The sequence below is a fragment of the Saimiri boliviensis genome, chromosome 8 (assembly GCF_048565385.1).
Source record: "Saimiri boliviensis isolate mSaiBol1 chromosome 8, mSaiBol1.pri, whole genome shotgun sequence".
NCBI classification, from domain to species: domain Eukaryota; kingdom Metazoa; phylum Chordata; class Mammalia; order Primates; family Cebidae; genus Saimiri; species Saimiri boliviensis.
The window spans coordinates 30,093,427-30,118,680 of record NC_133456.1 but is presented as its reverse complement, the minus strand read 5'-3'; the positions used below and the strand labels follow the sequence as shown (position 1 = coordinate 30,118,680).

Genomic DNA, 25,254 nt, shown 5'->3' with positions numbered 1-25,254 from the left:
TCTCTGATAATTAGCAATGCTGAGCATTTTTTTATATCTGTTGGCTATTTGTTTGTCTTCTTTTGAGAAATGTCTATTCAGATCTTTTGCCCATTTTAAAATTATTTGTTTGCTTGCTACTTGAGTCCTTTATATATTCTGGTTACTAATCCCTTGTTAGATGGGTAGTTTGCATATGTTTTCTCTCATTCTGTGGGTTGTCTCTTCACACTTTGTTGATGGCTTCCTTTGATGTACAGAAGCCTGTTAGCTTGCCATAATCCCATTTGTCTATTCTTGCCTTGGTTGCCTATACTTTTCAGGTTTTATACAAAAAAGCCTTGGCCAGATCCATGTCGTGAAGCATTTCCACATATTTTGTTCTAGTAGTTTCGTGTCTTAGAAATAAGTCTTTAATCCATTTTGGCTTGATTTTTTTGTATGATGAGAGATAGGAGTCTAGTTTTATTCTTCTGTATATACATATCCAGTTATCCCAGCACAATTTATCAGAGAAACTGTCCTTTCCCCATTGTATGTTCTTTGTGCTTTTGTTGAAGATTAAGTTGCCTGGCTTTATATCTGGGCTTTTAATTTCATTTCATTGGTGCTCTGTGAGTCTGTTTTTATGCCAGTATCATGCTGACTTGTTTACTATAGCCTTTGTAGTAAAATTTGAAATCAGGTAATGTGATGCTTCCAGCTTTGTTCTTTTTTGTAATAGAGTCTCACTCTGGCGCCCAGAATAGAGTGCAGTGATGTGATATCAGCTCACTGCAACCTCTGCCTCCTGGTTTCAAACAATTCTCCTGCCTCAGCCTCCTGAGTAGCTGGGATTACAGGCGCCTGCCACCACAGCTGGCTAATTCTTGTGATGTAAAGCTTATACACACACACACACACACACACACACCATTGTGCATATAATTTGGGGACATTCTTGGCTCTCCTCAAAGCTAATCTCTTGATTTCTGATTCTCATTGATCTCTAAATATCTTGTAGTTCTGTCAGAGACTACTTAGCTGAGTTCCTCTCAAGACAGCAGAACTAGGGCAGATGTCACTAAAGAATATTTTGAATATTCAGAGAGCAACAGGAGGACAATTCTTAAGAGGGTGGGACAGGGAGTAACCTCAGCATTACTAACAAGTGACACAGGTCAGGGGGAAGGCTTCCTAAAGTAGTTGGCTTTTTTACTCTTACTGTCTGGATTTATCCAATCATTCCCAAGGACTCACCAAGGGCAAAGAACAAGAAATGGCCCTGTGTCCAGTGTTTTGGAATAAGCACCTAGGTTCTGAGAAAGTGAAACTTCTGTACCCTAAGATATGCTACAGCTGGGACTCCATGCTGAGTTGGCTTTTACTTGCCTTCTTCCAGTCATGGAAAAAAGAAACTGAATTCCAGTTTAGCAGGAAATAGTTACCTTGCTATTCAGTTGCTGAATTCTCAATTCCTTTTGGTGAATTTCCTTTAAGCTGTCATTGAGCTGAGTCCTGAGAAGTTCTGTCTCATAAACCAGATTTTGCGACCCATCTGAGGAAGCTGATGTCTCTGGGGATGTCTGTCAGAACATAAACATCGATGAAATTCTCTCCTAAGATTGCTCATGCTTTAATTCTTTCCCTCTAGAAATCCTGTCCACCCCATAGGACGTTATAAGGTGGCTTATGGACAATTAATAGAGGCAGATGGGCACTTAATTTGTAGGAATCTGATGCTTTCTGGGTGGTGCCTTTATTTTTTTTTTAATTTTCTCTGCAATCATCATCATTTGTTTAAAAATTTATCTCTGAGTAACAATCAGCATTGAAAGTACTCACCTGTCTTTGGTATTGCACTTTGAGGGGTTGAGTCTGAGAGGAAGAAGACCTCAATTCCCTTATAAGATTCTGCAGATGACTGAGCTGCTGATCTTTATCTGAGATAGCCATAAGGTACTGCTCCTTCATTCTTCTTTCATGTATTTCCCAGGAACTCTTCTCCATTCTAGAAAAAACATGACACAATCACAGGTAAAAATATACTTGTAGCTGGGCGTGGTAGCTCGCACATGTAACCCCAGCACTTTGCTTATCTTCAAGGTTAACCAAATCTGGAAGTTAAAGAAAGAAAGGCTAAGAAAAAGGTGGAAAGAGAAAATGTGGGGAAAAAACAGAAATCTTTTTTTCTCTATCTCTTTTTCTCTCCTTTAAGTATCAATTACATAAGGAAATAAGGAAAATAAATATCCTTTTAGATTGCTGTTAGAGAAAATGTAAAGAAGAAAGACTGCAGAAAATAAGCCTTTAGTGCTCTGCAGCTTCTCTTAGGTTTACACTAGTACCTGAACACTTTAATATTTCTGTAGTTCTAGGTGATGTGGAGATAATATGAGAGGCATCAGGTGATCTCTGATGTGGTACCAATCACCTTTAGAGGGCCCAAACGTCAATGATCAACATTAAAGTGCATCTGAAGGACAAAGCAAGTGCCTAAACTTTTAATGATAAATTAAGATTCTAACAGAATAAAGCTGGGGCAGTGGTTTCCTGAAGAAAAATGAAGGTTAAAATGGAGCAATTTATCTTTTCTCTTGAGATTCAATTTCAAAAAGAAGGAACAGAAATTTATATTTCTGGAGAGCAAAACTCTTGTTCTTTTTTTTTTTTTTAACTTGCTCTGCAATCGTCATCATCTGTTTAAAAAAAGAATTTGTTCTTGTATTATCTGGGGAAGCTGCCAACTCCATGCAACGAGCTTAATAAATGTTAACTTATAAGCAAGTCCATAAAGATGTTAAATATAAAAATCTTTTAGATGTAATTTTACTCCATAAAGTTTAAATCATTAATGCTACATCAATGTTGCTTAAGGTTTGAAATCTCATGTATCTGAACATTAAGAACTCTCTTAGAGATGTTATTGATATTTATACTATATTGACAGTTGTCATCCTTATGGCCCCTTGTAAGCTGGATAGGAATTGAGACTCCAACTCATATTCTCTGTATTCACTTGCCTCTTGTCCTCTAGCACTGGTGAGACAAAGCAGATGCTGCTTGATCAGCAGCAATTTCCAACACGGAAATTCTCCTTTTAATATCAAATCTTGAAAGCTTTGAGTTTGATTTTTTTTTTTTTTTTTTGAGACAGGGTCTCACTCTGTTGCCTAGACTGGAGTATAGTGGCACGATGTTGGCTCACTGTAAGCTCCACCTCCCGGGTTCAAGCAATTATCCTGCCTCAGCCTCCCAAGCAGCTGGGATTACAAGTACATGCCACCACACCCAGCTAATTTTTATATTTTTAGTAGAGACAGGGTTTCACCTTGTTGGCTAGGTTGGTCTCGAACTCCTAGCCTCAGATGATCCACTCGCTTTGGCCTCCCAAAGTGTTAGGATTACAGGCGTGAGTCACTGCACCCAGCGAGTTTGAATTTATTAAGGCATGACCTATGTTAAGTTAAACAATAATAGCATCCCCAAAATGAGGTTGCAACAACTAGACCTGTTTTTATACACTAAGTGTTTATTCTTGGGATTAAATTTGTTAGAAAAACTGAATTTAAAAAATCAGAATTATAGTTCCTATCTTAATTTCTTCTGCCATGATAGCATTGTTATTGTTCTGTTCCTTAAAAAGAAAAGAGCTAGGATTTCTGGTTCTAGACAAAATAAAATAGAAACATTTCTCCTTATTCCTCCAAATAAGGCTGAGCACCCCTAACAAGAAAATCCAAAATGTTCCAAAATCCAAAACTTTTTGAGCATTGACATGACACTCAAAGGAAATGCTCATTGGATAATGCAAATATTCCAAAATCCAAAAAATCTGCAATCCAAAACACTTCTAGTCCCAATCATTTCAGATAAGGAATATTCAACCTGTATAGATAAAACCCTTGGGCATTATAAATAAAGACAAACATAAGAAAATTTAGAAAGATGAAGGTGGCAGACCAGCGGGACCCCCAGACTTGAGGAATGACATGGCGGCAAGTTCTTTAGTTTTTATTTGTATTCTACATATCCCAAACTGGATACTGGAGAATTCCATGACCCAGGAACACCAATGAGTACCAAATTTTCTTTGCCTTGCCAAAGGACTAGGAAGGGACAGTCTGGCTAGACAGAGACATTAATGATAATAAACACCATATTCCAGGCAAACAACATAGGAAAACCACAGTTATCTCACCACTCCCATTAACAAAGACCTGGTAGATAAGCTAGTCACATTCTTGCCTGGTGGTGACAAGGTACACCTCATCCTCCCTACTGGAGTAGTCTGAGAAGAGGCCAAGTATGGAGCTTAGACTCTTACCATTACCTAGTACTAAGAAGGTGCCTCTCTCCCACTGCCCCTCTTCCTCCCACTCCCACTGTGGTATCAGCGGAAGCAATATGTGGGGCCTGGACATTCACCTCCACCATAACAAGGTTAATAAGGCACTCTTCCTGGCCTCTGCAGAGGTTGTATCAGAAGAGACAAAGTAGGGAATCTGTACTTTGAGTACTACCCAGTGGTAACATGGTGCCCCTCTTCAACCATTCCCCACAGTGTCAGCAGAGGCTAAGCAGATAGCCTGAACTTTCACCACCACCTGGCAATCATGAGGTGCTCCTCTCCATTCCTTCCAGCATAGTATCAACGGAGGCCATGCAGGGAGCATGGACTTCCACTTCCCCTTGGCAGTATCAGGGCATCCTTTCCTTCTAGGGGTATCAATGAAGTTGAGTGGGGTGCCTGGAATTCACCTTCCACCTAGTGGTAGAGTGGCAAGGTCGTCCTTCCCCTGCTGGTGTAGTGTCAGTGAAGCCCGCTAATGGAGAAGATTCAAATAAGACTGAGAGTCTTATAAACTCCAAAATGTCCAGCATATAACTAAAAATCACTCATTGTAACAAGAACCAGGAAAACCACAATTTGATTAAGAAAAAGAAATCAACAGATTATAACACTGAGGTGACACAGATATTAGAATGATATGACAAGGATTTTACAGCAGCCATCATAGAAATGCTTCAACAAGCAATTACTAACACACTGGGAAAAGTATAGAAAGCTTCAGCAAAGAAATAGAAAATATAAGGAAGAACTGAATAGAAATTTTAGAACTGAAAAATACAATATGTAAAATAAAAAGCTAACTCACTGGGTGCAAAAGCAGAATGGAGGTAAGAATCAGAGAACTTGAAAATCAAATAGAAAATACTAAATGTAAATTACAAAGAGAAAATAATCAGTAAATTGGATTTCATCAAAATTAAAAAGACCCTGTTGAAGGAGATGAAAAGATAAGCTGCGAATTGGGAAAAAATATTTGCAAACCACAAATCAGACACAGAACGATACCTATAATATATAAGAATACTTAAAACTTAACAGTAAAAAATTAACCCAATTGGAAAATGGACATAAGACATGAATAGATATTTCATTCATCAGAGAAGATATATGGATGCTAAATATGCACATTAAAAAGACGTTCAGCCATTATGCCAAGTGGTTTTGCAATTTCTTAAAAAACAAAACATTCACTTACCATACAAGTGAGCATTTGCACTCCTGGGCAATTATCTTAATGAAATAAAAACTTATGTCCACACAAAAACCTATACACAAATGTTCAGAGTAGCTTTATTAGAATAACTAAAAACTTAAAACAACATGCATATCCATCAACAGGTGAATACAGTGGTATATTCATAATATGAAACAGTATTTATAATGAAAATAATTAACAATTGATACATACAATTCTGATGGATCTCAAGGGCATTATGGCACATGAAAAAAGCCAATTTCAAAGGGTTACATACTACAAGATTCCAGTTAGAAAACATTCTCAAAATGACAAAATTGAAAACAGATTAGTGGTTGCTAGGGGTTAGGGATATGAGGAGGGTAGGGAAGGGAGGAATGTGACTGTAAACTAGTAGCACAAAGGATGTATTTGTGGTGATGGAGTAGTTCTGTATTTTGGTTGTGGTGATGCTTACATAAACATACATGTCAGAAAATTGCATAGAACCACACACATAGATACTCAAATGAGTGCATGTAAAACTGGTGGAATCTGAATATGGTCTGTGAATTGTACCAATGTCAGTTTCCTGGTTTTGATATCGTACCACAGTTATGTAAGATGTTACCACTGGAAGAAACTAGGTGAAGGCTACGTAGAAGCTCTCTGCACTGTTTTCCCAACTCTCTATAAATCTACAATGAGTTAAAATGAAAAGAGTTGAAAAGGAGGGATTATCATACCTGAGCTGATGCAGCTCATGCTGCCAGGAGAGGTTTTCCTGCCTGAGCTCTTCTTGCATAATCTGAAATGTTTTTGTCTTATCTTGATACTCCTGAAGTTGAGCCTTCAGTGGATGTAACTCAGTGATCTCTTGATTAATCTGTAAGTATTGCTGCTGCAGATTCTTCAATTCCTTCAGCTTTAACCAAAGGGAAAATAAAAAGATAATCTGTCACAACTCATTCATCTAACTATAAGTCATTGGTAGTTCCCTGCTAAGTCAGTCAGACACAACATGCAACCAGCACCAAAGAGTCCACTGACAACATACCACTGCAGCATAAGTCTCTAAAGTGGTGAAATACATGCAGCTAGACTGGTGAAAATTACCCATGGATCTGCCATCAAGTCTGCAGTGTCTGACTGACTATTCCTGTAACTTCTACTCCTTCTTCTGGCTCCAAAGATTCTAAGTTCACTTTAGGGCTACAGTTCTGGTGTGGGGTAGACTGAAAAGACCTACAGCTTCACCGTGAGCGGGTACATCCTAAACCAAGAACTAGTTATGTGCCCTCATTAGAATTCTAAACTTTCCTACATGACTATCAATCTTAGCCATAGCTTAGTCGATATTGATTATAAAGAATGCAGTGCTGCTCAGTGGTTAAGGACACTTAGGTTCTGGAGTTAGATATCCTACTACTTCTTGGACATGTGACCCAACACATGTTCCTCATACCCTCTAAGTCTTAATTTTCCTCATCTATCAAATGAAGCTAATTATAGTACCTTTTTCATAAGAATATTGAGAAATGAGAAAATTAATGCATTTTGCACATAAAGTTAGTGATGATGACAGACTTGCCTTTAATTAGTAAAACTGCCTACCTACATTTCAGATATATTTTTAAGCTCTTTATCTCCAATACTCATTAAAAGCTTAGTAAGTAAGAAATAATGTCAGGACATCTGGGCAAAGAAGGGGGTCTTGTTCACACACCTCTTTCACCCATTTAGAAACATCACTAAAGCTAAAATAATGGCATTTTTTAAAGCACAAAACACAAGAACAGGAAAAATAGAGGAATCGGCAGTAATAAAATTAATTTTGGAAGCTCAAAAGCAGATGAATAAGTGGTAACTGACTTAACAGATCTGAGAAAGCAGACTCTAAAGCTGGCAATAAGAAAATCCAAGAACCAGTAGCACTTACTCTGCAGAATCTTCAAAAGGCTCAGGAATTAACAATATCAGGTATCTCTGGAAAGGTGGTAATGGGGGTGGAAGGGAGGTGATAGCTGAGATAAGGAGGTCTAGATGAAAGCTGCTTAAGAAACAATTTCTTTTTATTTTCCGTTTTTTTTTTTGTTGTTGTTGTTGTTGTTGTTTTGATAGAGACAGAGTCTCCGTATGTTGCCCAGGCTGGTCTCAAACTCCTGGGCTCAAGTGATCCTTCTGCCTCAGCCTCCCAAAGTGCTGGGATTACAGGTGTGAGATACTGCACATGGCCAAAAAACAACTTCATCCATAGATCCCCTCCTCAGCTGTACACTTTTTGTTTCCCCAACAGACAATTAGTTTTATTCTCTGGAGAGGTAAAAGAAGTGTCTGTGCACTATGGCACATGAGGCATGGTTGCAAGTAAGGGTGTTGTTCCAAACAGAGTGAATGCATGCTTCCTGAGTATGTAAAGCCTTTCCCCTACTGAGCTTGAAGAGTGCTAGCAAAAGGCCTTTCCCCTCCACAAAAGAAATGAGAAGTCTTCTCTTGAAAATTGGACCAGCTCAAGAGGAACTAAAGACACTGAGATAAGGGCTACCAACAAGCTCGATAAGAACATCATGCAATGAAACTCAGTTGGTAAGTCCCACTTAATTTGGAATGAAATGAATGCAATGAAATGAAACTGGGTAAGTCACTTTTAGACCCTCTTCTTAAATATGAAGAGTACATCAAGGATTAACCTTCATGTGAAGAATGGCTAATATTAAGGAAGGGAAGAAAACCAATGGGAGAAGGTAATTTAGAAGAGATTAGCAATGGGGGAAATGTAATGCATTCAAAGATTTAAGAGATAATATTGTAAATAAGAAACATAGCATAAATTAAAAATTATAAAGAAAGACTCATTATAAGAAAATGTCAAAAAACAAAACTACCACCACTAGCCTTAGAAAGAGAAGAAAATCTATCTATGAGACAAAGAAAAAAAATTCCTTAGAAATTAAGAATATAACGGTAAAAATGAAAAAAAATTTGGAATCAAAAGACAAAAGTGAGAAAATCTTCCAGAAATACAGCAAAAAAGAAGAGAAAAGGTAGGAAAATTAGAGAAGCAATCCAGAAGGTCCTACATCTAAATAACAAAAATTTCAGAAATAAGACAACAAAGAAAAAAGGATAGAGGAAAATGGTAAAAAAAATAATTCAATGGAATTTCCAAAAAGCTGCTAGTATGATTTCTTAGATTCAAAGGACTAGTTAGCATAATAAAGAAATAAATACCTATACCAAATTATACTATCAAAAAATTTCAGAATGGGGAGAAAGGGAGGGAAGGTAGGGTGAGGGGAAGGCAAGTGAGAAACAGATCACATACAAAGGATCGGGAATCAGAACAGCTTCAGACTTGTGAACCACATATAAGCTAACAAGCAATAAACCAATGTCTTCACAATTTTGAAGGGAAATTATTTTCAGACTAGAATTCTATATCCAGCAAAACTATCAATCAGGTATGAGAGATAAAAACACATTTTCAATAAATTTACCTTCCATGTATCATTTCTTAGGGAGCTACTGAATGATTTGTTCCAAGAAAAAGAAGCACAAAACCAAGAGGAGGAATACATGGAATAGAAGAAACAGGAGATCTACTATAGGAAAAAGGTAAAGGGAAACATTCTAGGATAGGAAGAGTATCCTAGAAGTACAGGGCCACTGGTTGATCTTAGAGCAAATCAGGTACTCCAGGAGAATTTTCTTCATGAAGATGAAATTCATGGGAATAAACATCTAGAGAGGAGATGTGGACAAATGGCAGTAAATCTGGAGTTAAATTACACTAAGTGCAAAAAAAACTAAGTAACACCAATAAGAAAAACTATTGTTAATCTGGGAAAAACAGCAAGACTCAGAAGAAAATAAAAGTAACATGCCTCTAATGCTCTAGTAGCATTTGTAGTCATAAAAATGTAACTCTGAATTGATTTAACCAAAATTAAAATTAAATTACATCAAGAGAATGAGGAAGGAATTCTGTATTGAAATGTGCATACACTGGCAGGGCGTGGTGGCTCACACCTGCAATCCTATCACTTTGGGAGGCCGAGGTGGGTGGATCATGAGGTCAAGAGATCGAGACCATTGTGCTGAAAACTGTGAAACTTCATCTAGCACACACCTGTAGTCCCAGCTAACTGGGAGGCTGAGGCAGGAGAATCGCTTGAACCTCGGAGGTACGGGTTGCAGCGAGCCAAGATCACGCCACTGCACTCCAGCCTAGTGACAGAGTGAGACTCCATCTCAAAAAAAAAAAAAAAAAATTGCAGACAGAGTTTGTTGTGAAAGTAGGGGGAGTCTGGAGAGCTAAACCCTGTTAGTGTAAAGAAAGTCAAGAGTTAATGCAACAAATGAATAGCCAAAATGCAATGTAAGCATACTGAGGAAATACTGAAATGGTTGAAAGCAAATTGCCTCAGGAGTAGAAGAAATGGGGTTGAGGTAGTGCTACTCTTAGGTTTTCCCACCAAACAGTGTAGAATTTAGTGATGAATTAAATATGTCCATATCACTTTATTTTCAACCCAACCCCCAAACATATTTTTGTTTTAATTTAAAGCAAAAACATATCCTTATGCAATCCACTCACTCTTCTAGTATCTAGAATAGGGTATCCTAGAATGGATCACAAAAAACTGTGTGCCTAGGACTGCATTTCAGCTCCTTGAAGTGGTAGTTTTAGTGAACTGGACATAATTCTTTTGCTACGCACTTATATCAAGGGACAGTTAAATAAAAACCCTAAAAAACACATTATTATATTTACTGTAGAGAAGTAATGAATGTTTCACAACTATATAGTGTTCTCTTTATGGGAACACAGAAGAAATTTCTTACAGGCCTCAATACTTAAAGAATATTCTTTTTTTTTTTTGAGACGGAGTTTTGCTCTTGTTACCCAGGCTGGAGTGCAATGGCGCGATCTCGGCTCACCGCAACCTCCGCCTCCTGGGCTCAGGCAATTCTCCTGCCTCAGCCTCCTAAGAAGCTGGGATTACAGGCATGTGCCACCACGCCCAGCTAGTTTTTTGTATTTTTAGTAGAGACGGGGTTTCACCATGTTGACCAGGATGGTCTCGATCTCTCAACCTGACCTCGTGATCCACCCATCTTGGCCTCCCAAAGTGCTGGGATTACAGGCTTGAGCCACCGCGCCCGGCCTACTTAAAGAATATTCTTATCTTGAGTAGGTGATTTTTCTTTCTTCTTTTCTCCTAGAATATGAATACTGCAGTTCATGGACATGGTGTTCATTCCCTCTTTCTGATGGCTGTAGAAAGCTCAGAGCAAACTAGGGACCTCTCTTTCTAACAAAGTACAGGATATGGTGATTTCTTGGGACACTAACCTTCCTCCTGGTTTAATATTTTTCTATCCTATCCTCATTTTCTCTTCCTTCTCAGTCCCTCTTCTTTTATCTTGAAAAACTGTTTATATCTTTATATGCTATGCCAAGTCATTTTCAGAATGAGGAGAGTACAGATAAACAAATACAGGCACCCCTAGAGATAAGCCATCTGCTTAGTCAATCCTATGCTAAAGATGTACAAACAAGTGTAAGACACACATATACACCCCAAGGCAATATGGGACAAATGGTAAGAAAAGTACTAGGGAAGTACAAAGGCAAAAGACAATCAGGCAATCATGAAATATAAGTAGAGGATCTGAGTTCTGGAAAGACCTTTTTAAATAGTGGGAAATATTTACCCAAAAAAGGAAAGCTATTGGGAGAACATTTTGGCTGAGGATGATAATATGGGTAAGTAGGAAGCACCAGGTATGATTATTGCATACTGAGTAGATTAGTTTGGCTTGAATGAAGGGTATGAGTATGGAGCAGTAAAAGGGAATGCTGAAAAAGTATGGATTTAACATATCCATAGCATGATGAAGAAAAAAACACCTATACCAAATTATAGTATCAAAAAATTTCAGAATGGGGGAACCGGGTCTTGGTTGGGTACGGTGGCTCACACCTGTAATCCTAGCACTTTGGGAGCCAAGGCGGGCGGATCACTTGAAATCAGGAGTTTAAGACTAGCTTGGCCAATATGGTGAAACTCCGTCTCTACTAAAAACACAAAAATTAGCTGAATGCGGTGGTGAGCGCCTATAGTCCCACCTACATGGGAGGCTGAGGTAGAAGAATCGCTTGAGCCCAGGAGGCAGAGGTTGCAGTGAGCTGAGATTGCACCACTGCACTCCAGCCTGGGCAACAGACCAAGACTGTCTCAAAAAAGAAAAAAAAAAAAAATTACAGCTTCTTAAATGCCAGACTAAACAGGGCTTGAATCCTAAATCAATTCTAGAGATAGTACAACTTTTAAATATTTTTAAGTAGTGCAGTAATAAAGTAGAGTTTCAGAAAGACTTATTCAGCAATGGTATGAAAATACTGAAGAGATGATAACCTGGAAGCGACATTACTACAAGAGTTTAAGGGTAAAGAGTTAGAGCTTATCTCAGGATGTTGAAAATGGAAAAGAAAAACATATGAGGCACATTGTGAATAAAGGAGTGATACGTCTTGATGGTTAAATAAAATCACAGTTATGAGCCTTTGAGAACATAAGAATATGACTGAATTACAGAAACACAAAAATAAAAAGGTTGGCTTGGCTGTAACTATCTAGCAGTCAAAAATGTGCAGTTTAGTGCCTAGCGTTTACAACAGATAAGAATAATAAAGCAATTCACTGAATTAAACATAATTAGCTAATTCAGAATCTATTCTAACAGCTCCACAAAAAATGATTTTTACTTAGAAGACAATTAATACTAGCATATCATAAATTACAGCTTTGAGGCACATACTGTCCAGATGAATAGAACCTGTTGCATTTATGTTCTGAAAGACAGGCAAAAGGCCCAGCTCCCAGGGCAAAGTCAGCTGAACTCAAGTTATTTAAAAAATATAAACAAGTATGTTTATATATGTTTGACTTCCATATGTTGGAAGTCAAAACCATAACTGAACAGAGGGGCTTTGTTCAGATTACAAAAGGGGAAAGACTGTCTAGAAATATGGATATTAAGTGAAATAGGAATGAATACAATTATCTATTTAAAAAAGGAAAAACTAACTCTACAGTTAGGGGAAATAATCTTTTCACTAGGCCTAATCTTAAAAATTAGAATTTTCAGCTGCTGGGCATGGGTCACATTTTAAAATGGAAAACCTAGCCTTTCAAAAGTCCATTTATTTCCTATGTGGCCTATTTTCCTACAAATACAAAGCCTTGATAGAGTTAAGAGACTATCATGAAAGTGAAGACATAACATTGTAAAGTAGACTCCCCTAACAAGTCAAGAGTGTGGTTGTGCTGGGCGCGGTGGCTCAAGCCTGTAATCCCAGCACTTTGGGAGGCCAAGGCGGGTGGATCACGAGGTCAAGAGATTGAGACCATCCTGGTCAACATGGTGAAACTCCATCTCTACTAAAAATACAAAAGATTAGCTGGGCATGGTGGTGCGTGCCTGTAATCCCAGCTACTCAGGAGGCTGAGGCAGGAGAATTGCTTGAACCCAGGAGGTGGAGGTTGTGGTGAGCTGAGATTGCGCCATTGCACTCCAGCCTGGGTAACAAGAGCGAAACTCTGTCTCAAAAAAAAAAAAAAAAAAAAAGAGTGTGGCTGTAATCCCAGCTGCTTGGGAGGCTGAGAAAGGAGGACTGCTTAAGCCCAGGAGTTCAGAAGAATCTCTTGACAACCTTCATACAGTTCCAGTTTTTGCCCCTGAATCTTGGGAGACCTGGATTAACTCCTGGAAAAGCAGTCAAATTTCAGCATTAAAAGCCTCTTCAGCTTTTTCTCCCATTGGAAATGTTGGGTATTAAAAGTAAGTGGGTAAATGGGTCAGCTTGCAAATAAAACTTTACTAAAAAGTCATTTAAATTTATTTAAAGAAATTCTTTTTACATTTAACTTAATTTTTGACAAATCAGGGTTGAGTTACCCGTGAGACGAACCGAATCCTCTCTGCTTCAAATTCTACCAGATAATCTATTGCTAAACTAAGCAAGGCACTAAATGATCCTTAAACTTTTACTGTAAGAAGGCACTAAGTGATCCTTATGCTTTATTTCCGTTAAGCTATGACAAATTCTGGAAACACATGTGCCTTTGTGTATATAAAATATGTAAAACAGCCCTCTACCTCTTAGTCCTTTTATAACCAATGGAGAGTTTTTTGGCAACAAAATTTCTGATTTTTTTTCTAATGGTATTGGCAGATTTAGCAATTTAAATCACATTTCTGTTTCTCTAAGACCAAACAGAACCTGTGGGATATACTTAAAAAAGAAAATGAATGCCCAGATAATATGTATAAGAATGCATTTATCCTTTTCTATAAAAATAAAGAAAGGTTCAAAAACTCTTAAACAGATCAGAAACAAAGAACTAGCTACTCACTAGTCTGTCTCTGTCATTTTGGAGTGAAGACATAGCTTTTTTTAAACTCTGTACTTCAGCTGGGCTGGTGGTAGGCTGAGCTGCAGTCCTCTGCTTCCCTTCCTCTGACTTTCGAAATTTCTCCAGCTCATTCCACAGGTGATCTCTCTCATTCTGCAGACTGGCCATAGCCTTGGAAAAGGACTGCACTTGGTTATAAGAATCTTCTAGTTGTGAGGACAAGTGAAGTAGTTGCTCATCTTTGGATAGGAGCTGCTGATTAAGTTTCTCAAGGTGAGACAAGCTGTTCTCCTCAGTGGAGTTCATTGAAAAGGTGGCTTTGGAAAGAAAAGCATCTCTCTCTCTGTTTAAGAGGTCCTGTTGTTCTCTCAACTGTGCCAATTCCTTCAGACTAGCATCATATTTCCTTTTCAGTTCATCAAGTTCCTCATTGGCATGATCTCTACTATTTTGCAATGAACTCATAGACCTTCCAAAAGACTGAATTTGTGCTGTGAGGTCTTTATTTTCTTTGGTGACCATGAGTAATTTCTGTTCCATCTCCACCAGATCTCTTGCTAGCTCTGCCACTCTCTCTTCTGCTGTTTCAGTTTCATTTCTCATTATCCCTGCGTCATGATGAAGATGCTTTAATTCTTTCTTCAGTTTATCTTCAATTTCACCTACCTTCTTGGCAGCTTCCTTATGGACACAAACCAATTCCTCTTCCAGTTCTGTAATTCTCTTTTGAGAGGAGGAAAGCACAGCACTTAACTTCTGTAACTCTTCTTCCTTTACTTTTAACTGGGCATGATAGATTCCTACAGTACCTTCTTCTTGCAAGGCTGTTACTTGTCTCTTTAGCTGGGATATAGATACTTTCAAACTTTCAATCTCTTTAAATAAATCGCGTTTCTCCTCTTGTAGAGCATTAGAAGACCTCTGCAGATCCTCATTTGCTTCCTCAGACTCCTTCAGCTTTTCTTCTAATTTAGCATATTTACTTTGCAGCTCCTTGTTTTGTTGAAGTTGAGCTTCAAGAAGCTGCTTTTGCTGACTGTCCTTTATTGATATCACTTGGTTCAGGTCTTCTCTATATTGGATCAGTTCTGCATCTAGCTTGGCATTCTCAGAATTGAGATCATCCATATGACTTCTCAAGCCTCGTATTTCTTCCTTAAGCTTGTTATTCTCAGCAGCAGCCTCTTGAATGAGTTGGTCTTTTTCCAAGATTACAGAGAGATGTCGCTCTTCCAGCTGTTGATAGTCACCCACTATGCGGTCTCGATCATTTTGGAGAGAAGACATGGATTTAACGAAGGAATCCAACTGTGCCTTTTGCTGAATGTTTTCCTTTTTGATGTTTTTCAGTGTTTCCATAAGCTGATTGGTTTTGTCAACAGCCTTTTTGTTCTCCTCTTCTAAAACAATATTCTCCTCTTCCTCCTGGGACAGCAGGTTTTCCATCTCTTTAATTTCTTTATCATGTTGCTGTTGCAGTTCAGCAATAGCTACTTGGATTGCCTCTTCCTTGCCAGAAAGCAGGCTTATAATCTTTTGCTCTTTCATATTTATTTCTTCATGCAGCTTACTGGTCAGTTCTCTGGAGGCCTGAAGATCAGTCTCCAGTTGTTCATAACTGAACTTAGAATTTTGGATATCAGCCTCTTGCTGCCTTATGATCCCTTCCAAGTTTTCTTTCTGCTTCTCACATTTTTCCAAAGAGTTACTTAAATCAGTCAACTGGTCTTGGAGAATCTTAAATTCTGCTTCCAACTTAGCTAATTCATTCTGAGAACTGTGGTATAGGTGGCGTGTCTCTTCTAGCTGAGACAAAAGTTCCTTGTTTTCCCCCTGTAGAGTATCACAGACCTTCTGTTGAAGCTGGACCTCTGTCTGGGCCTTGGACTCCCAAATCTGCCTGTCATGTTCAAGCCTGAAACAGAGAAGGTCATTAGTTACAGATTTCAAGAAAAAACTGTTTCCCAAAGAACAAATACTGTAACATATACTCAATAGATTTACACATGAATTAACATGAATAACAGAAGATGTTAAATGTTTTTCTGAAGAGGTATTAGTTCTCTGTACCTACACATTTGTCTACTGCATGTGTCCCCACTGAGGCCATTTATCCGGCCCCTCGCCACACTTCAGGAAGGGGCACCTCTTAAATTGGTGGTCAGTGAGAGGAGCACAGTATGTGGCGGCCCTCCAACGGTCTGAGGGACAGTGAACTCGCCCCCTGTGTAAAAAGTTTGGGTATGCCTGGTCTACTAAATGCTATGTATTAAAGGTATAACACAACTAAGGGCTCATATATTTAAGTCATAAACTTCAAAATGTGTTGCTTATTTTAGTGACATGGTTTTGGACACTCTGAAAAGTAACATTTTTGCCGATTTTATTCTACTTTGCTCCAGACAAGCTAATGTCTGGCCTCTCTATGGGATAATCTTGATATGAAACAGTGAGGAAATCTATTTTGGAACAGAAGGGTCCTAATAGAAGTAAGGAATACAGAGGATGAGAGACATTGCTAGTTCTAGAGCTTAAAAAGTGATATAAAATTGAAATTTGAGAAAAAATAACTCAAAGAGGCATATGCAATATGAATTAATGTGGACTACAGGAAGAAGAAAAGATGAGACTATCTAGGACACCAAGGCAATAATTTGAGAGTACTGCGGTTAAAATCCAGACAAGAGTAGTTGAAATGGGAGTAAAAAGAAATACAGCAATCTCTCAACAGAAAGATGAGAAGAGAAGATGTGAACTCTTCATGTTCATGCAGTTGTGGCAGGATTGTTATTTGCCAAAAAAGGAATCAGAAATGAGAGAGAATATATCTTCCATGGGAATTCATGCCAAAATTAGTCCCATTGTCTTAAAGGAAACAGAAATTAGAGACTTTCTTTGCTTCCAATGACCTCTGCAGGAGAAAAGATTCATTACTCATTTACCTGGAAATGTTAATCTTTAATTCCTCCATATGGATGGACATCTGTCTAAGTTGATCCTTTAGAACACTGCAGTTCTCTTCTTTGAGTCTAATTTCTTCTTCTTTGGTTTGAATCGCATCACTGAACTTCCTCTCCCATTTCTTAGCTTCATCTATCACCCTGTCACGATCATCCTGGAGGGAAGACATGCTCTTTGTAAAGGCTGCAAGCTGGGCCACAGTACTATCCACATTTTCCTGAAGTTGCTGAACTTCTTTGTCTTTCTTGTTCAAAGTAACCTGAATCTCTCCAATTGTCTCTTCCAAGTGGACTTTTTCTCTGCGCAAAGCATCCAGTTTCTCTTGCATATTCTTCTTCTCTTTCAAGTGCTTCTCTTCTGCCTGTTCCAGTCTTCGCTCAAGATCTTCATCCTTTTGTTTCATTTGGCTTTTAACTGATTCTTTATTTGACTGAAGTTCCTTTTTCAACTTGAGATTGTCTGCTAGGACCCTTGCTGCTTCACTTTGAGTGTCATCTAGCAGAACTTTGAAGCTAGCTAATTCTGTTTCTGCCTTTCTGCGGTATTCAACTGCTTGAGCCAGATTTTCTTTGGTCATTTCCAAATCTTTTTGGGATTCAGACTGAACAAATTCTAGGGCTTTAACAGTCCTCTCCAGAGCACTAATTTTCTCTTGATACCTGATGCAGTCCTTCTGTAGCTGCTTTACTTCTTGTTGTTTTTCTTTTAACAGTTCCTGAAGTTCCTTTGCATGACTTTTATTACCAGGTTCTTTCTGAGCACCTTGTATTTTCTCCAAATATTCCTTTCGTATTTCTGATTCCACCTTTGTTTTTTCCTTGACTAATTGCTGCTTTTCTTCTTCCAATTCACTCACACACCTTTTAAGGTTCTTCATTTCAGATTCTAGTAACTCATTTTTTATTTGGGCATCTGTAACATCCTGACAATAATTCCCAATGCTTCCATTAAGTTCTGCTAATTGATTCATAAGCCTCTCTTCCAAATCATCTTTCTCTTCTTCTGCTGTCTCCTTTAGCTTGGTAACTCTGGAGAGTTCTTCTTGGATTTGCTGATTTAGCAGGTTCATTTTGGTTACTTCTTCCTGAAGCATTTTTACTTCACCATCCTTTGTTGATATCTGACTGACTAAGGCATTTCTCTCATTTTCTAAAGTCTGGCTAAAATCCTTGTTTTTCTGCTTCTCCTCCTCTAATCCAGCAATTCTTTCTTTGAGTTGATCAATCTGCTGTAGGTAGTTATTAATTTCATCATGTGAACTGAGATTCTCACTTATATTAGGGTTGGCACTGTTCTCTGATGGAACTGATTCTGAACATGCAGGTCTTGTGCTCACACTCAGAGAGTCCTGCTCTTCAGTCTCACCTGGTATAGACTGTGTTGCCTCTTCAGTGGCATTCATTTGGTTATCCTGTTTCTCATTGGCCTCTAGGTTAGCTTGTTTAGATACATTACCTTCTATCTGATGCTTTAAATCTTGAACCTCTTCACTTAGAGACTCTTTCTCAGACATTAAAGACTGAAACTTCTTAGAAAGGGTTTCATGCTCCATTTTGACCCTTTCAAGTTCTTCTTTCATGCTGGAATTGGAAGAAATAAGAGTTTCCATACACTCTTTAGCTGTACCTCCTGCAGGGTGCACCTCTGCTCTAAGCCGGTCATTTTCTTCTTCCAGCTCTAGGATTTTCTGCTGTTTAGATTTAGCAAACTTTCTCATCTTTTCTTTCATTTCTTCCATTTCTTGCTCAGATTCCTGCAACTGCTTTTCTGTCTCCTTCTTGCTTGCCTCTGTGCTTCTTAACTTGACATACAGTTCTTGCTTCTCTTGCTTCACAGCTTCCACCACATGCTGAATCCTTTCTGCTTCATTACTAACATTCTCATAGGACTGCAGAAGAATTTCATACTCTTTTTGTAGCTCCTTGTGTTTCTCTTGCCACTCAGTACTTTCTGCAATCTTAGAAGATTTCAAAGATTCAATTTCCTTCACTAATTTTTCCTTGTCTTCAGTAAGACCCTCTAGAGCTAGTTTTAGACTTTCGCAAGAGCCACTGAGACTCTGATTTTCCAATAAAGACCTGTCCATTTCTGTAATAAGTTTGTCTCTTTCTTCCTGAAGAAGAGTTAACCTTCCTAAGAATGTATCTTTTTCTTTATTTTGAGCAGTAATTTGGCTTTCCATATCTGCCAGAGACTTGGTGAGACGTTCAATGGTACCTCTGGCCAAAGACAATTCCTCTTGGAGACTTTTGTTTTCTTTTAGTGCTTCTTTTCGGGAAATAAGGGCAGCTTGCAGTTTCCTCTGTATTTGCTGCTTTGCTTTACTTTCTTCTCCAGTCTCTTCTGATTTTTGCTTCATTTCACAAAGTTCTACCTGTAGCTGCTTTATCCTCTCATCATGCTCTTTGGCTTGCATTTCTAGCTGTGTATGCAGAGCCTTAATTAAATCTTCTTGTTCTATTATCTCTGTACGTACTTCAGTGAGAGCTGCTTCTTTCTCACTTAGTTGTCCAGAAAGGTAGCTAATGTCTTCTTCCTTTTTGCTTATGAGTTTTCGCAGTTCATCTAGTTCAGGTTGCAATTCTCTTAGATGTTCTAGGCCAGCAATTTGTAGCTGGCTGCTTTCCAATTTCTGCTGCAGGCTTTCTGCACGGACTTCAGCTTCATGGGATGCTGTCTTTAGACTCTCAATTTCTAAACCCTGTTTATTTATCTGCTCTTGTAACTGAAATACCTCTTCTGATTTTTTAGTAAGCTCACTTGTTGTAGAATTAACTTTCAATTCCAACTCTTCTTTCTCAGCTTCTATTTCCTTCAGCTGGGCCTTCATCTGGATAACAGAAGTTCCGCCCTGCAGAGCACTTGCATCTTCAGAATGAGCAGGCCAGTCTGGGCACAAGTTTGACTCTAAAACAGGTTGAGTGTGATGCTGTTCTGCAGCTTTGAATAAAGGTTCTTCTAAACCCGGAGTGGGAGAGCACAATTCCTGCTGGTCAGTGCCTGGGAGTTTTCCTTCTATGGTTTCCCTTACTTGAATCTGAAGTTGCCTTAGCTGGTCTCCAATATTCTCATTTTCCTTGCTTTGCTCATCAAACTGTTCTTGCAAGTGGTTATAGTCATCTTTCTGTTGCTTTAGCTCCTCCCTAAGATGTCTTTCTTTCTCCTGTGCCTTTTTAAGAATTGCCTTGCGGGAGGTTAAGGCTTCTTGTAGCTTCTTTTGAAGTTGCTCCTTTTCTTTTTCAAGGGCCAGTATCTTATCTTCCAGTTCTGGTCTCCAGGGTTCACCACTGTCTGTACCAGGTGGACTTACCACCACTGTTTCCTTTACAAGTGCTACAGAGTCCCCATCACCTGCATCCTTGTTACTTGTGGTTAACTTCTGGATAATTGCTTGCTTTTCACTGATTTTCGTTTGGAGCAAATCTATTTGGTTTGTTTTATCTTGCAAGGTCTGACTCATCTGTTTGACCAGAGCCTGTAATTGCTCTTCAGCTGCCATCTTTTCTTCCAAATTCTTCCTTACATGATCTAGTTCCACTTCTTTCTCAGATATTGTCTGTTTTAAAGAAATTTCTATTTCTTGGCACTTAGAAGTCACAGATTTTTCTGAGTATTCTTTGTTTTCTTTATCTTCTTCCACTTCTCCCCTCTCACTCTCACTGAGTGGGATCTCTTTCTTAGATTCATCTTTCAAGTTGGCTAATTCCTCTTCCAACACACTGACTCTTTGCAGAAGTTCTTTTCTGTTAATAAGAGCTGCCTGGAGCTTTCTCTTTCTCTGCTCACTTTCTTTCTTCAGAAGGTCTAATTCACGCTGAAGTTCTTCCTTACTTGTTAGTCCTGCTGGACTCATCTCATCATAATTTTGTTTAAGGCCAGAAGTAACTTCATTATCTTCTTCCACCTGCTCTTTTTTTGCTTCTTCAGCTCTTGATAGTAAATTTAGCTGTTCTTTAAGAGTCTTAATTTCAACCCCAAGAGAAAACTTCTCTTCATTAAGCTGAACCATTTTCTCAGTCATACTAAAGCTGATTTCTGTCACTTGTTGATCCTTCTCCTCGATGGTTTGTTGGAGGGTTTCCACATCTCTCTTTTTCTCTAGTAAGAGTTGATCCATTTTTGCTATTTCAAGTTCCTTCTGTGAAAGAGCCAGGGACAGTTCTTCCACCTTATTTGAGATATCCCTGACACGTTCTGCCCCCTCAAGCACTTCACTTTCCTTATTTTGCAGCTGGCTTTGCAGGCTTCTTATTAGTGTACTCTGCTCAGAAAATTGAAGCTGCACATCATCCAGTTCATTCTGTAAAACTTCAATTTTCACATCTTTAGATTTGGCTTCTATGCTGAGACTGTGGATCTGTTCAGTGAGCAGGTTGTGATGAGTAGTTTGGCTTTCATAGTCAAGTCTTCTTTGCCTTTCTGCTTCTGCAAGGTTCATTTCCAGTTGCTTTACCTGAGCCCTCAATTCTGTTACTATGCTAAGTTCCTTCACCTGAGAAAGAAGCTGATCTCTTTCTTCAGACAAAGCAGTGAATGCACTACTGGTGGTGTCAGCATTTTTCTTAAACTCCTCAATTAACTGCGTTAGGTTGCTAATTTCCTTAGCTTTCTCATCTAAATTATTCTCATAGATTTCTTGTGCTTTATGAAAGTTTAGCTCAAGCTCCAAAATTTGACTTTTAAACCTTTCCAACTCATTCTGATGACACTGACCAGTATCTGATACAGCAGAAAGGGATTTATCACCATCCTGCTTTGTTGATTGCAATTCTACTCCAGCATAATTTAAAGATATTTCCTCAGATGTTCTATTTTGATGGTCAGTGCTCTCCTGTTCTTTTTCAACTGCTGAAAGACTGCTCTCTTCATTTGGCATTAAGGGAAAATCTTGCCCTGTATCTTCGGGAAATACTTTCATTTTAATTGGAGCTATTCCCTCACCCTCCATCTGTTTCATTTCTTTCTGGTCAAGGACCTCATAATCCCCTTCCTCAGCCCTTTTTCCCTGGAGCTGTAATTTAAGAAATGCAATTTCCTCTTGAGCTTCTTTCATTTCCAACAATAAAACTGATAATTCTTTATGTTTCTGAGAAAATGTGTTCTCTAGAACATCTTGTCCACTTTCCTCGGTAGAAGAGCTCCTCTTGTTGGTAATATCAACAATGCTGATCTATTTTTTAAAAAGAAAAAAAAAAGCTTTAATCAAATGTTTTATAATATTTAAAAAATAGCTCAACTAAAGACTTGTATTTCATCTTCCAAAACCTCAGACTTTTTAGTCAAAACCTCCTTTGTACCATACCACTGCTAAATCCTTTTAAAATCAGTTTGTATCTCCCAACGGGACCTCCAAGGGCACTCTGCCAATCCTGCACTGAAGTCAAGCACCATTCATAAGATGTACAGAAACCTGAAATTCACTTTCTAGATACTCCTTACATGAGAAGCTGTTTTTCTCTTCAGAATAAAACTCCTAATTGATTATTAAAAAAAAAAAATGTAAGCAGATACTTTTGTTAGGAAGCCACATTATTCCTCAAGGGCATGTATGATTCTATCACTGAATTACTGATTAAAAGAACACAGCTAACTAAGCACAATACAGATAACAATAATCTTAAATCAACAGAATTATACTAAGCAACCATATATTTCTTATAGTAATTTTCAGATTATAAAAAGCATCATTCAAAGATCCCTTTGTATTTCATCTTAGTAAAACTGTGCCAATTGTGGGAAAAGAGGCCCAATAAATCTTATCTAATCTCTTCACTGAGAAAATTTTCTGAGATGAACAAAGAAGCTGAGGTAGATGATAACCCAGTATAAAAACTGGGTTATCAAATCCTAAATAAGTAGTTACTTTATTTATGTTGCTTTAGGACAGTGAATTCCAATATTCAGAAACAAGTGACAATAAATGAGATGTAGTAACCATATGAATCTCTTAAATAGATCTCACTCTATAGGTAATATATTTCTCTGGCAACACTAGAAAATTATAGACATGTTTTGATATGAAGCTACTTTCTCTTAATCTAGTTCATGTTCTGGTTATATTAAGAATATATCACTTACCTCACTGATTTCTCTATCTACCTCCCCAGTTCTATTCTGAGCCTCCAGGAGAGTAATCTGAGAAGAGAGTTTTTCTGAAAGTCACAAAATAAATATCTTTAGAAGATATATGTGGAGTGTTTGAAAAAACAAGATTGCATATGAAGCTATTTAAGATGCATAAAATAATTTTTTAAAAACAAACAAAATAGTTTGGGAGAGGTAAAAGCCTTATTAAAATAAAGAAATGGCAAGAGAATATGATTAGATGAGATATAAGATCGAACAGTACTAGGTAATGATAATGAACCTGAGTAAAGTATATTAAATAGTGGAAAGTTTGAAAGGAGAAGGATGCCAGGGCACAGGACATAAAGCAGCTATTTCTGGCATAATCTGGAACTTCTAGGACAATACATATAATTTATCCATAATCCTACTGTGTTCATAATATATATTTTGCATTAATATAGCACTTACCATATTCTTCAATGTTCATAAAGACATCAAATTTTAGCACTAAAAGGGAGCTCCCTTTTAGTGAGAGCTCCAATCTCCTCAATGATCATATTAGAAAACAAGGAAATGACATGACCCAAAGGTTATGCAGCTAGTTTAGAGAGCTGGGATTAGAATTCAGGTCATTTGAGTTTTAACCCAAGTTCTATTACAATGTGTATATATTGAGCATTAATATCGATAACCTCGGCCGGGCGTGGTGGCTCATGCCTGTAATCCCAGCACTTTGGGAGGCCAAGGCGGGTGGATCACAAGGTCAAGAGATTGAGACCATCCTGGTCAACATGGTGAAACCCCGTCTCTACTAGAAATACAAAAAATCAGCTGGGCATGGTGGCACGTGCCCACCTGTAATCCCAGCTACTCAGGAGGCTGAGGCAGGAGAATTGCCTGAACCCAGGAGGCAGAGGTTGCAGTGAGCCGAGATCGCGCCATTGCACTCCAACCTGGGAAACAAGAGCGAAACTCTGTCTCAAAAAAAAAAAAAAATCAGTAACCTCAAAAAGCTTATATTCTTTCTGAGAAGCTAAAACAGATACACCAAAGGAAATAATATATACATTTTTTACACTGTATCCAAATGTCTTAATGTGACCCACAGGAACCCTCATGCTTTGACCCTACTAATTCTCCAACCTCCTCTTCGTGTACTGCCCCCTTTTCATTCACTCTGCTATAAACACTGGCCTATTTTATCTTCTGCAAACTTAGCAAGTTCATTCATACCTAAGGACATCTGTACTGCTTTTTTCTCTGCATGGAATGTTCTTTGCTTAGCCTCTTTGCATGGCTGTTCCCTTTTCATCATTCAAGTTTTAAGTCCTCTGAGAGGCCTACTCCCACTACTCTAATTCTGCCTTCCTTTTCTCCAAGGCATTTGAAATACCCTGTTTTATTTTTAGCCTAATACTTATAATTCTCCGAAATTTTCTTATGTGTGTAGACAGGTTTGTAGTCTTCCCCTCTAATATGTTCATAGCTACATCCCCAGCATCTAGAATAGTGCCTGGCACATAGGAAAGGCACCATAGATGAGGCAAGTGAATTCAAGACAGTATATAATATGTTCAGACATTTCACAAGATTACTTGAAAAAGGGATACAGTTTTAGAAATGTCAGTGCAAAAGATGAGTTGAAAAGAACATGACACATAAAGTAAAAGTAATCTATAAGGCCAGACACAAAAACCAATAGAGAAAACCTTAAGGCCAGTGATCCTTGCAGGAAAGAGCAAAGGAAAGGAACTTATATAATACCTCCAAACCATATGAAGCCACATGAACAGGATAGAGACTGTTTGCAAAACTGCAAAATAAGCAACATGGATAAGGTCTCAAAGGAGTGCTCTGAATGGTTTAAATAATGAGCTGAATTTGTGGTATTCTTTACTTATTAGCAATAGTGGGAATCATCTAATATAAGTGCATAATCCTCCATTTAGATCTAAGTGGAAAACTGTAAAATGGTTGAGTTAGAAATACTGGCTCTAGAGTTTAATACAAGTTTTACAACCTTCCTATTCATTCGCACTCCTAGATGATAAAGCATAGTAGTCAGTTAATCCAAGAGGAATTAGATCAATAAATCATTAACTATACGCTACTAAATCCATGAAGTCCAAATGAAGCATATGATGAGTGAAAAGAAACACATCTTCATTCTCACTAACTATTCACACACAATCCAACAGGATAAAATGCTAAGTTCAGTTTAATCCAACAAAACTCTTTATTCAGTAGCCATTATTTGCCAGGTAGTATACTAGTTTTGGGTAAAGCAAAGACGGAAAAAAATAGCCCCTGCCCTT

General features: G+C 38.2%; 1 protein-coding gene across 9 annotated transcripts in view; it reads right to left on the bottom strand.

The window, feature by feature from the left end:
* The window catches only part of GOLGB1 (golgin B1), an 81,386-nt gene that overhangs the window by 8,988 nt on the left and 47,144 nt on the right, over positions 1-25,254 (bottom strand). For all 9 annotated transcript variants that reach the window (XM_074404270.1, XM_010352403.3, XM_074404273.1 and 6 more), the window contains 6 exons: positions 22,949-23,022; positions 16,852-22,040; positions 13,910-15,824; positions 6,233-6,411; positions 1,804-1,969; positions 1,407-1,544 (listed from right to left, as the gene is read on the bottom strand). In XM_074404270.1, the coding sequence (XP_074260371.1) occupies positions 1,407-1,544; positions 1,804-1,969; positions 6,233-6,411; positions 13,910-15,824; positions 16,852-22,040; positions 22,949-23,022 (7,661 nt within the window). The remainder of the gene's footprint in view (positions 1-1,406; positions 1,545-1,803; positions 1,970-6,232; positions 6,412-13,909; positions 15,825-16,851; positions 22,041-22,948; positions 23,023-25,254) is intronic.